We start from the raw sequence: 12,653 nt of genomic DNA on the forward strand, positions 1-12,653 counted from the left end.
TGGGGGACTTTTGGGATAGCATTGGAAATGTAATTGAGGAAAATATGTAATAAAAATATTAAAAATTTAAAAACAAAAAAAACAAAAAAAAAAGTTAATTATAAGTAACCGTACATAATTTGGTCATAGATATTAAAGTTTGCTCAATAATTGAAAAAAAAAAAGTACAACTGAAAATTTAAAAGGACAGAATAATTATTAGCTACATTTTAGAGAATATTAATTTTCATAAATTCTTCTAAATAAAATTTTGGAAATTTTAAAACATAATGTCATTTTTAATATGCATAGGACCTACTGCTACTGTTAATGAATGAGCATCCAAAATTTAAGCCTGATTTCTAATGCTACCAGATGAATAAACTCATGTAATAGATGCTACTAGTACCCCTGGTTTCTGCTATTACAAAACAAAACCAACAGAAAACTGAACTTCTTTTAATTCTGTCAGACAATGAATCCTTTAGGTGACAGGTAATTCTCCTTGTGTGTATTTAATGCGCTAGTAGCAATGCTTGTGCACTGTACCTGGTTTTTTCCTTTCAGCATAAGGATGTTAGTCACCTTACCAAAAGGTAAACCTAAAGCAATAACTTCTGTTTCAGTCACTTCACCAGGTAACTTTCGAATGTGAAGTACACGAGAGGGAGCCCCATCCATTTTATCTTCTCCTTTAAATTTCTTACTATCGTTACCGTTGGCTGAAAGACATACAGAAATATTCTTTATAATCAGTATGAAAAAAATTGATTCCTATGAAAAGTTAAAAACACTTTAAAACATAGGTGAGTAAATCTGAATTCTTGAAAAGCTAAAATTAGGCTTTCAATGGAAAGGAGAAAAATCATTAGACCATCAATTAAGGTTACCATCAAGCCATGTACAGTCTATGTAGAAGAATAATTAGCAAAAATACTAAAATTCAACTTCATACCAAAACTGTCCAATGAATAAAGAACACAAGTAAATTAAAATTACCATTGAATTCTTTTTACAAGTTAAGCAATACAGCAGGCTCCCCTTAGCCAAAAGAGATACATCCCAAAGCCCCCACTCTACATGTATAAACAGCTAGAATTAAGCTCTATGTTACATGCATATGGTAAGGTTTAAACAGGACACAGGACCTAAGAATAAATAATAAAACAAAACAACACAATGAAGAAGTATACACTTTTGGTTCATTACATTAGACCAGTAGTGTTCATTTCAAAAAATAAATATGCCTTCATTACAAAGTTCCATCAAAAAGAAAAACATTGTGTAATTATGGATGCCTATAGATTATTTCATACATAACTGAAAGCCATCTCTACATCTATCAGTTGGTCATAATGTACTAGATACTCAAGTGTACTTGTTAAGACTTCAAGTAACATGAAAAATCCTTACACATGTTAATATATTCATGGTTACATTTTAAAGATTAAATACTCTATAAAAGTAAAATATTTTATGATTCTATGTGAAAGTCAGAGGACAGCTTGCCAGAGTCATGTTTTTCTACCATGTGTGTCTCAGCAATCAAATGCATGCAGGTCATTAGGCTTGGTGGCCAATGCCTTTACCTGCTGAGCCACCCAGGAGGCCCACAAGTCTCATTGCACACCATTTATCATATATTACTCAGTCCTAAGGCACTTTAAGTACAGTTTCTACTTTAAATATCCAAACAAATGAAACTTGAAAGCTATTTCTACTCCATCACTTCTCTTCAAGTCAAAACCTGTTTTCTATGTCCATCTCCAACAGCAACATCTTCATGAGTAAGGAAGGTAATTTCATGCTGGACTCTGAACAAACCATTTCTCTGCTTTCTACTGTAATTACCTTTCTCACAACTGTCTCTCTAAAACTGCTGTTTCAGAAACATTCTTAAGCTCTCCTATAATTCAGTACAAGTGACCTTCACATTAAAACAGAACACTTTGGTTAAAAAATAACTGATAAAAAATAAAATAATAATATTGAATCTATTACTTTTCTGGACCAGCCTTTGGAGACCACCCACCAGTGACTAAGAACTACTACCCTCCCTTATTAGATTTCTTCCAATCATTTTTAAATTTACTGAGTTATTTTATAACCCAGAATAGACTGTATCATGATGAACACCCTACACATATCTGCAGGCTGGTCTATAGTTCCCCAGTACAGTTTTACAAACAAGGGTCACCAAGGTGACAAAGCTATTGTTCGAATTCTCTAGTCTGACCTCTTATTTACAGTGTTAATGGTTAAGCTTGTCAATTTGACTGGATTTAGAATCACCATAGAAACACACTTTGACTAGGATACAGTAGGATGCTACCAGAAAAGTTTAAGTGAAAAGACCCAGACTACACAGCTAGAGTACGAAAGGAGTAAAAGAAAAACAAAACAAGCTAAGCACCAGCATTCATTTCTCTTTACTCTCTGAGTACAGACTCAACGTGACCTGATGACACTCTTGTGTCACCATGGCTCTCCTGTCCCAGGAAGCTACATCTCTTCTTACAATATAGAAAAAGTAAACCGTCCTTTAAGTTGCTCCATGCCAGGTATTGAGTCACAATGAAAGAATAATCTAGGGAGAAAGAGGTAAACTGTCCCATAAATTCCTATGAGATGGTTTACTGAAAGAACAACTAAAACATGAAGAACATGTGCTTCTGTCATGTTTATCATGTCTTAAGGTTGTTCCAGACACAGTTCTATAATATTAGGTTTTCTGATAAAAATGAAATATTTTCTATAGATATTTCCTTATCTGAAAATTTCTGTTCTCACAACAGTAAAATAAAACTTTATGTTTTCTGTTTGTATGGAATACAACTTTCCATCCTTTTACTATTAACCTATTTGTTCCAACTAGACTTTAGAATAGTAGCTACAACTTCTTTCTAAATCGAGGGCAATAATTCTTTTGATTAAACTGTATAGTCCAGTACTTTACAAAAGAAAATGGAATGCAGACCTCACAATAATTTTCAGTTTAGATCCACAGCAACAAAGATTTTCACATACTTTCTTCCCACATAAACTACCCCCATTATCAACATTCTCCACCAGAGCAGAGCATTTGTTAGATCCTTTGAAGTGCACTTTTTATGTCACTAAGTTCTGACAAACATACCATGACATTACATCCATCATTACAGTACCAACATATAGTCTACCCCTAGCCCTAAACACCTTCTCTATTACAAGCTACATTCACTACCTTGTTTTCCACTGCCATCATGTTTTTATCAGACTATCAGAGCAACATGGTAAATCAGACTTTGGATGAACCCATCAGGTATTAAGCATTAGGATCCTTCCCTGGTTTTTCATAGCTTGTTAGTTTACCTACTTTTACCTGGATGTACCGCAACTGTGTATCAATCTACCTACTGAAGGACATCCCATTTCTTCAACATTTTGTTATAAGAAGGATTTTACGTTGTTCCCCCTTCCCCAGACATAATTTTTATTTCCTTTGAATAAACAGGAAGGAGTACAACTTTTACAATGTTTAAGGAAGTGATTACTTTTATAAGAAAGTACAAAATAAGCCTTCCCAAACAACTGTATCATTTAGTATGCCTACCAGTATTAATGTCCTGCTGTATCTATCATCATCACTATTTGGTGGTTCAATGTTCTGACTTTGGGTCATTCAAATATCTGTACCTATAAAATATGCTGTGTGACCAATTTCAGTATGTGCATGTATATTTCATGAAACCACCAAAAAAAAAAAAAAAAAAGTTGGCCCTCTAGATAAGTAAGTTCTTTATATGTGGACCCTACCTTGAATTTGTGGAAAAGTCCCCAGAAGAGATAGGGATTCCACAAGAAGACCAACAGTCAACTGACCCTTGGGGGCTCCCAGAGACTGAACCTCCAACCAAAGAGCACACATGGGCTGGACCTAGGTCCCCAGCCTCTGCACGTATGCAGCTTAGTTTCCATGGGATTCCCCAATAACCAGAGTGGGGGCTTACTCTAACTGTTGTCTGCCTGTGGATCCTGTCCCCTTAACCAGGCTGCCTTGGCTGGCCTCAGTAGAAGAGGATATATCTAGCTATGCACTGACTTGAGGTGTCAGTCGGTCAGTACCCAATGGGGACTCCACCCTTCTCAGAGATGAAGGGGATGGAGAGGTGGAGGGAGCGGCCATGAAAGGGGAGGCCGGGAGGAGAGGGACTGTGATGGAGATATCAAGTGAATAAATAAGTAAATAAATAAATGGAAAGATATGAATAAAGAAAACTTTAAAAAAAAAAAACCTTGAATTTCCTACCTGCTTATCTCTATGCAAATGAGATGTAACAATTAGATATCATAATATACAAGACTTAAAAATGCACAGAAAGATGTACATTGGTTATATAAAAATATCACATCTTACAAAGAGATCTGAGTATTCATAATCTTTGGCATGTTGGGAGGAAGAAGGGGTAGTCCTACAACCAAGCTGCCATGGAGGTATATAAAGCTGTACTTTTATATATAATCATCCTTCTCCAATCTGTTTATGCCCTTTGTCATGCCATTCTACTGTCCTTTTCCTATCTGTGAATTACCTAGCAGCCAATATGACATTTCTTACAATTTACTATTTATAAATTTATCATCTATAGGCATACTTAATTTTTAATCGTCTTTTACCAAACTTGACCTGGAAGTTTATCTCTGCAGTTGTATCTGTAACTCATACTTCAGAGCTAAGCAATACAACATTGTACAAACAGTACCAAATGCCAAAACAGGAATTTATCCTTTCATTTGCTGATGGATATTCAAGTTGTTTTAATTTTGGATTACTATAAACTACTCAACCTTCACATAATATGACATTTTAATGAACTGCATTTACTGTGAATAAAGACCTAGGAGAGAAAGCAGGAGAATCCTACAGTATACTGCTTTAAGTTAAGAAACTGCCAAATAAAGGCAGTGAGTGCATTCGCAAAGGCCATCGAGGCCCTTGTGAAGCCTCAGGCCATCAAGCCCAAGATGCCAAAGGGCCCCAGCTGCAAACTCTGCTGTCTGGCTTTCATTGCTCACCCCAAGCTTGGGAAGCGGATTCGAAGCAACATGGCCAAGGGTCACAGGCTCTACAAACCAAAGGCCAAGATTCAAACCAGGGCAGAGGCCAAAATTCCAGCTCAGGCTCCCAAAAGTGCCCAGGCCTCTGTGAAGGCCCCATAGAAAAGGCTCCTGCCAGTGTGAAAACAGATGCACTGCTGTGACACACCTACCCACACACTATTTGCAGATGACCAGTGTCCTATGTTGTTTTTACAAATAAACTCAGGCAAGATGAAAGAGAAAGAAAGAAAGAAAGAAAGAAAGAAAGAAAGAAAGAAAGAAAGAAAGAAAGAAAGAAAGAAAGAAAAGGAAGGAAGAAAACAAACTGCCAAATAGAGAAATCAACCTAGGCTGACCAAGAACTGTCTCCTTACTTAGTGACAGAAGATGCTATGTAGGCTACTGATAGAGAAAAGATATCAATGGTCTCATCTAGCAATAGACCCTGAATGCTACAACTACGATACCAACCTGCCTAAAAGGAGATGCCTACCCACTGATTCAATAGTGGCATGACAGTTATAGCAGTAACCAACGACTTTCCACTTCTTTGAATTCTGCTCTATGTCTGCCACTGTAAACCTGGCCAAAAGCTTAAAACTGGAGAGAACATAGGCCCAAAGGAATACTACTGTTGTTTTGTTAACTATTTATGCTGTCAAACTACCCTCTAAATATTTACTCATGCCCACAAGTTTGTGTTACTCTCAAATCTGGTCAGAAGTTTCTTTTTTGCAGCGTGTAGCTACTATTAAAGCAGATTCACAGCTGATCAAAGTACTGGGTAGTAGTAACTATCAATGCTTAGTTGTAGATGGTCATTCATCTATATTGACCTTCCCCAGCCAAAGCTCAGTGTTTATAGAACCAGGACCAGAAAGGTAAGAGTTGATGAATGAGGAGGAAAGCTGTGAAATTCGGACTTCCGGACCAAACAAGGAGGCTGTATACATGAATTCACAGCAGCTGTGGTTACCTGGACACCATCAAGCCAGTTACAATTCCAACATGGCTTGGAAAGAAGCCCTGAGTAGCTGATGGTGCTGAAGGTTTAACAGTCAGTTTCTTTGAAGATATGTCTGCTGACAAACGGCTTATGCCTGTGGATGGCCATACATCTAAGCTAATACAGGCAGCACTAACTGATGGGGTTGCTAATAACAACAAAAAGGAAGACACAAGGTTGGGAAGAATAGCAGGGTACCGGGTAGTAGAGCGGGAAGGACGTAATGATGACCAAAACGCAAAATATTTTGATCAATTTCTAAAACTGGGGTTGTTAATCACCTTAACTGTTAAATTTGAGTTTGCACATTTCTAAATTTATATATACAATCATGATACTAGTCTTTATATTTATACTCTTTGTAAAACTATTTGGTAATAACATGGCTTGCCTTTCTTCTTAAATGTCTTTAAAGTGCACACATGTTTAATTCTTTTGTTCTTTCAGACAGGTTTTTAGAATCATTATCAGTAAAATGATTTTACTGCCTAACCTAAGTCATGGAGAATGTCTACGGTTTTCTTCTAAATTTTTTCTAACTTTCAGACTTACATTTACAATACAGTCCATTTGAAGTTCATTGCCACCTCATCAGAAGACGAAACTCACAAACTCACTAGGAGAGGGATAGGAAAGCAAGAGCTATACAGCTTTCTATTAAATTTCTTTTTCCCATAAGACTTTGCACCTCCCACAAGCATCAGGGGCCCATAAATATGTGGGCTTACTTTTGAATTCTCTATATTATGATCTACTGACCAACCTATTTGGTCAGGAACCAATATAATTCTCTTTTGATTTTTGTAATTTACAGTTATTTTCAAAATCAGACTATCTTCCAGTGTTTCCACCATTACCTACTAGCTACACTTGAATCACTCCATAGAGATATCACCAGGATTTTAGTCTACCCTCAAGCTCAGAATGTTTTTATGTTAAAAGTCACACTATTCTATGTAAAATGAGAACATCTTCACTTCTGGGCTGCTATCATGGTCTCATAAATGTAATCAACAAAGTTTCCACTATATAGTAAGTGTAATATACAGAAATTCAGAGAAGACAAATTCAAATGACTGAGACAGGGTTAAAGGAAGAATCATTTACAGCTGCCATTTCACAGTACTATTCAAAAATAACCTTTATGTGCTCTGAGATCTTAGCTAATGTCATTCTATTAAATCTAAAAAGGTTAGCCTGTACTCTTTTAGTGAGGACTTCTTGTTAAATGTCTTTTGCATGAATATTTGTAATACCTTTACTATTAATTTTCAATTACTGGGTACTTTGTGCCTCAGTCTGTGTTTGGTTTTCAAATTAACCTAATAATAGGGAGGATGTTTACTGAGCTGCTTTAAGTTCATGTTTCCCACTAACTTTAACAAGTGTTCAATTTCTATTTCAAATAGACATACGTGTGTGTGTGTGTGTGTGTGTGTGTGTGTGTGTGTGTATAGAGAGAGAGACAGAGACAGAGAGACACACAGAGACAGAGACACATACATACATGTGTGTGCGCACATACGCACACTGTCCCACTCACTCTGTGGGCTATCCAGAAATTCAAATCCAGGGTTAGGAGGAGGGGAAGACTGCTTACTTCTTGTTTGGTATTCCCATAGGTGTACTTTTGGTTTTTCAAGACAGGGTTTCTCTGTGTAGCCCTGGCCGTCCTGGAACTCACTTTTTAGACCAGGCTGTCCTGGAACTCAGAAATCCACCTGCCTCTGCCTCCCAAGTGTTAGGACTAAAGGCGTGCACCACCACTGCCCAGCCCCATAGGTGTACTTTTTGTTTAGCAGTCAATAAATTTATGGAAATTTATTAAACATTTTCATGTTTTAATCTCAACAAGCAAATTTTTCATTTTAAATATTCAATTGTTCAGTCAGAATATTTTATGCTTTAAAAATACAAGAAATCTTCATCTAAAGAAATTCCATTCTCTGTTCAGTTATTATTTTAATCTTTCCCTTTAAACTTAATTTTATGGCCTTTGCAAACTAATTCTATCTATCTAGACATTTTAGAAGTCTCCCCCTATTGTAAACCTCACCCTCTAGGTTTTTATTTTTCTCTTTCTTTATATAATCTGTAATTTTTTATTGTAGGCTAATGATATTATATATGGCACATATAGAAAGATTAAATTCTATTTTCATCCTTAAGGGCTGTTTTACAAATGTGTGTGTGTGTGTGTGTGTGTGTGTGTGTTTGTGTATTGGATTTTCAAGACAGGGTTTCTCTGTATAGCCCTGGCTGTCCTGGAACTCACTTTGTAGACCAGGCTGGCCTCGAACTAAGAAATCCTGCCTGCCTCTGCCTCCCAAGTGCTGGGATTAAAGGCGTGCGCCACCACCACCCGGCCATATATGTGTATTTTTAATCAGGCAACTAAATTTCATATGAAATCTTCATGTCTGTCATGTTAGATTTCTAGTTCCTTCAACAAATGGCACTTACCACCAAATATAGATTTATCAAAGATCTGGGATTTCTATATTCAAATTGTACGTTGAGGATACCCTGGAATGTGCTTTAACAGACTCCTCAGAACTCCAATGTCTCAGAAAAGTGTTCATCCTATGAGATCACCACATAGCTCTCAGGCCTACAGTAAGGCAATTTTGATAGATATTGCAAGCTTCCTATCAGTACAAATGTAACGAAGCTAATATCATTCTGCTATGGCCACTATACCAACTTCTGTCTGCCTAAACTGCACAACTTCCCTTTATTCAGGATCCATGGCCTAAACCCTGCATGTTTAGTTCTAATGTGTTTCTTTGGTCCAGTAGAACCTCTGTGCTTTGTCTATGCAGGCATGGCAGTAAGATGCTTCAAAGCAGAAACCTAAAATGATCACGAGACTCATGGCAGGTGTTTCCTTTCATTCAAGCTTATAATTTCTGTTCATCGATTCCAACAATCAACGTTGGTTTGTGGGCTTGGAAGATGACTGGGAAAAGGGTCAAGGCTACTATAGTTACTCAGGTATAGCCTAAATATTAAGTTTTAAAACATCCCTACTATCAATTACTATGTTATACATCAAAAATCTGACAAAGCAGAGTTGCAGACATTTAATTGGTTTATCGTCAGAATCATGGTCTTGTGATACCGTTTTATAATTATTGTACAGAAAAATAAATATGTACTAAAAATTCAGCTTTCCACACCATCATGCTGCAGTTAGCAAATACTTTCCCGTTTTTAGTTAACTGAAAGAAGTGTGTTCCATCCTTTTATGACCTTTATAGGAGAAAATACAAAGTAGTTTCAGGAAGATAGGTATAAAATATAGTCTTGAGATAAATTAATATAATAATATTATTCAAAATAAAGTCATAAAATTAAAGCCTAATATTAAAACATATTTCTCCTTCAGACATTAAAATATTTTTTGAGACCTACCCAAGAAAAGCTCTAAATGTATAAATAAATGCTCTTAGACTTATAAGTAGACACCAAATTGAAATTCATTAAGAAGTCAGAGCACAAAGGGTGACACTGCGTAGGTCAGGTTCAGGTTGTTACTTACAGCACAGGCAATAGAGCTATGGTATAAATAAAGGTGACACAAATACAAAAACTCACAATCTAAGAAAGATGCAAATATGAGGCATGTGAGAATGGGTGTGTGTGTGTGTGTGTGTAATTAAAAAGCAAGTTATTAAGCCTGAGCTAGTCTGAGGTTCCTAGACTCCCCACTACATGGGAAACTAACAGAAGGACTACATGCCCACTTGAGCCCAGGAGGGGAAGGTCAACCTGGACAGCAGTGAGAGCCCGTCACAAAAAGGGGGGTGGGGTGGATAAAGAAAGAAAAAGAAATTAAAGCTTTTGAAAATATTAACTACAGGATCCAGGATCTAGATAAGTCTACAACCCACATTTAAAAACCAAGGTTTTAAATAGGAAATGTACCATGGATACAAAGAATCTTTATTCTTTGGGAAAGTTTTAGGGCCGAGGTATGTGTGGCAGTGTTTCTCTGGCGTGGGGAAGAGTGTGCAGCATCACAGTGTTGGTAAATAAATTCAATCAGATTTAAACACTACTTGCCCACAAAAATTACCAATTTCAGGCTTCAAAACAAAAGGCTATTGTGGCATAAACTATGCTTTGGCTTTAACACTCTGCCCTGGCAAATAGTAAGACAGTAACACTTACCTGTGACTACCACGCCACTCATATTAGAGTTGGGGCTACTGAGAACACTGCCTGAGAGTAGCTCGTCAGATCCTCTCTAGAAAAAACAAAACAAATTACTGTAAGTCACTGGGATTAAAAAATAATACAAAAGTTTATCTTGTTTCTGACTTTTCTACTGCTGCACACAACTGAGTCCCTAAGACAGTGGTTCTCAATCTCCCTAATGTTGTGACCCCCCTTTAACGCACTTCCTCATAGTGTACTGACCGCCAACCTTAAATTGTGTTATAACTGTAAGTTTGCTACTGTTATGAATTGTAATGTGTATATATGATTTGCAGAGTATCTGATATGGGACCACAGTGGGATTGCAACAACACACAGGTTGAGAATCCCTGCCCTAAAACAAAGGATAACTTCATTCCTCTTTATTCTCCCATCTACACCAAGTAAAAGTGTTTATTTCTAAGGTTCCATACTTGATTCTCTGGAAGACCACACATCAAATTTTTGCCAAGAGGAAAGAAAGAAGGAGGTCAGAGGAGGCAGCCTTTCTCCAAGTATGACTTTCTCTTCCGTTCTAACAGTGTTACTCATTCAGATAATCATTCAAATTTCAAAATGGGGTGGCTTGTCATTAGCCTAATGAAGATCATGCATAAAATACCAACAACTAGAACACTGAAAATAAAACCAACATGGTAGGAGTGAAAATTTTCATTTGGCAAAATAAAACAAAAAGGTATGTATGTATGTATGTATGTATGCATGCATGCATGTATAAATAAGACAGGGAAAGGTAATACTGTCTCACATGTTCAAACCACTCAGTGATGTTTTTGATATATTGAAAATACCTGTGTGTTATAAAAATATAATTCACTAGATAAGCATTTAAAGTAACTAAGTCAACTATTTTGTCTATTTTAACAATGTGTGTATTTAAAAAATGTATATATTAGCATAGAAGGGCATTTATATTTAAAATAACTAAAAAATATTGGATTAATGAATTTATCAGAATAAAGCTGAACACAAAAATCAAGATAATAAATTATGAAATATAAAAAGACAGTTGAAACCAAGTTCCTGTATACACAAAAGATGGCTCCCTGTTACAGGACTGGGGTTTTGTAGAGTGAATGAGTCAGCCCATCAGTCAATCATTCTGTATCTGATTCTAAAAGTCAGCAGGCTGGAGAGCTCTGGTGCTTTGTGTACGCACACAAGCCACAGAACCGTTTAGAAGAGTTTCTGATGTCTAACCATCCACCATTACCCCACACAAATCCCAGCTTCCAAAAGTAGGCATGACATCCTTTCAAATGTGGATTATCACTCTATCTTTCAAGTTGCTTGATTACTTTTCACCCTAGAGGTTCATAGGAACTACTAAGAAATGGGTAGGAAATAGTGCTTCTAAATTAAAGGGAAACCAAGCCTTTACTCGTAATTAACTCTACATGCACAAGGCTGACTCTCTTCCTTTTCTCTACAACAAATCTTTTTGGCAAAATCTTTTGGGATTAAAAAAAAAAAAAAAACCCTGTATATTGGCCTTTTTTTTCATCCTATTATTTCATACCTGTTGTTGAGAGTACATTTTACACATATTCTGTCAGAATACACAGTTTATTATTTGGAGCTGACAAGTACTGAGGACTGTATCTACAGCTGATCTATACAAGGAAATTATGCTCACCCTTTCAGAGTATAAGGCTTACCACTACCATGACCAAGAGAAATGATTCTACAACAATGCTGTTAAGTTTAACACACTGTCTAGTACAATAATTTTACATGAACTATCTTAGTCAACCTAGTTTTTTAACTTGGACTTTATAAAAACCATAAAATAATAATTGATGACTGTTCCATTTTGATGGCTACTGAAAACAAATCAAACTTTTAGAATCAAATTTTAAATTCAGAATCAAATCCTGTACTAAGAATATGCAATCATTAAAACTGTTCATCTAAGATGTCAACTGGTTTTACACTTAACTAAAAATTTTATATGTCAAAATTAGCTTTAAATGCCTCTTGATAAATGAGTATGACCAGAGAAATATCGACATCTACTATGCTACAAGTGATCATTTCAAAACAATGTATCCTACAGAAGGCTCACAAGAGCTGAAATTTCCGAGAGAAATGAATACGGTTCAAAAAAAAAAAAAAAAAGGCAAGTCATTTGCCATTAGTTTCAAAGGTACGAGTCAGGGTTTCTTCTGTTATTTATCAGTCTTCTCCTATCATAACTGAGCCTATCATCTACTACTCGCTGGCAAAAAAGAGTTCTTATAGTTGCCAAGAAGGCAAGCAAAAAATGTAAGCAGAAGTTGAGAAGTCCATGTGCCCTGCTAGAGTGAAGACTGACATCCAAGCACTTCCTACTCCAAGATGCCAGCCTAGGAAATCATGACCTGAAAAA

At 36.3% G+C, this 12,653-nt stretch overlaps 1 protein-coding gene across 4 annotated transcripts in view; it reads right to left on the reverse strand.

The window, feature by feature from the left end:
* The window catches only part of Ptbp2 (polypyrimidine tract binding protein 2), a 65,180-nt gene that overhangs the window by 34,773 nt on the left and 17,754 nt on the right, over positions 1 to 12,653 (reverse strand). For all 4 annotated transcript variants that reach the window (XM_021157894.2, XM_021157893.2, XM_021157892.2 and 1 more), the window contains exons 3-4: positions 10,238 to 10,313; positions 529 to 701 (exon numbers count right to left, since the gene is read on the reverse strand). In XM_021157894.2, the coding sequence (XP_021013553.1) occupies positions 529 to 701; positions 10,238 to 10,313 (249 nt within the window). The remainder of the gene's footprint in view (positions 1 to 528; positions 702 to 10,237; positions 10,314 to 12,653) is intronic.

Source organism: Mus caroli, chromosome 3 (genome assembly GCF_900094665.2).
Source record: "Mus caroli chromosome 3, CAROLI_EIJ_v1.1, whole genome shotgun sequence".
Classification (NCBI taxonomy): domain Eukaryota; kingdom Metazoa; phylum Chordata; class Mammalia; order Rodentia; family Muridae; genus Mus; species Mus caroli.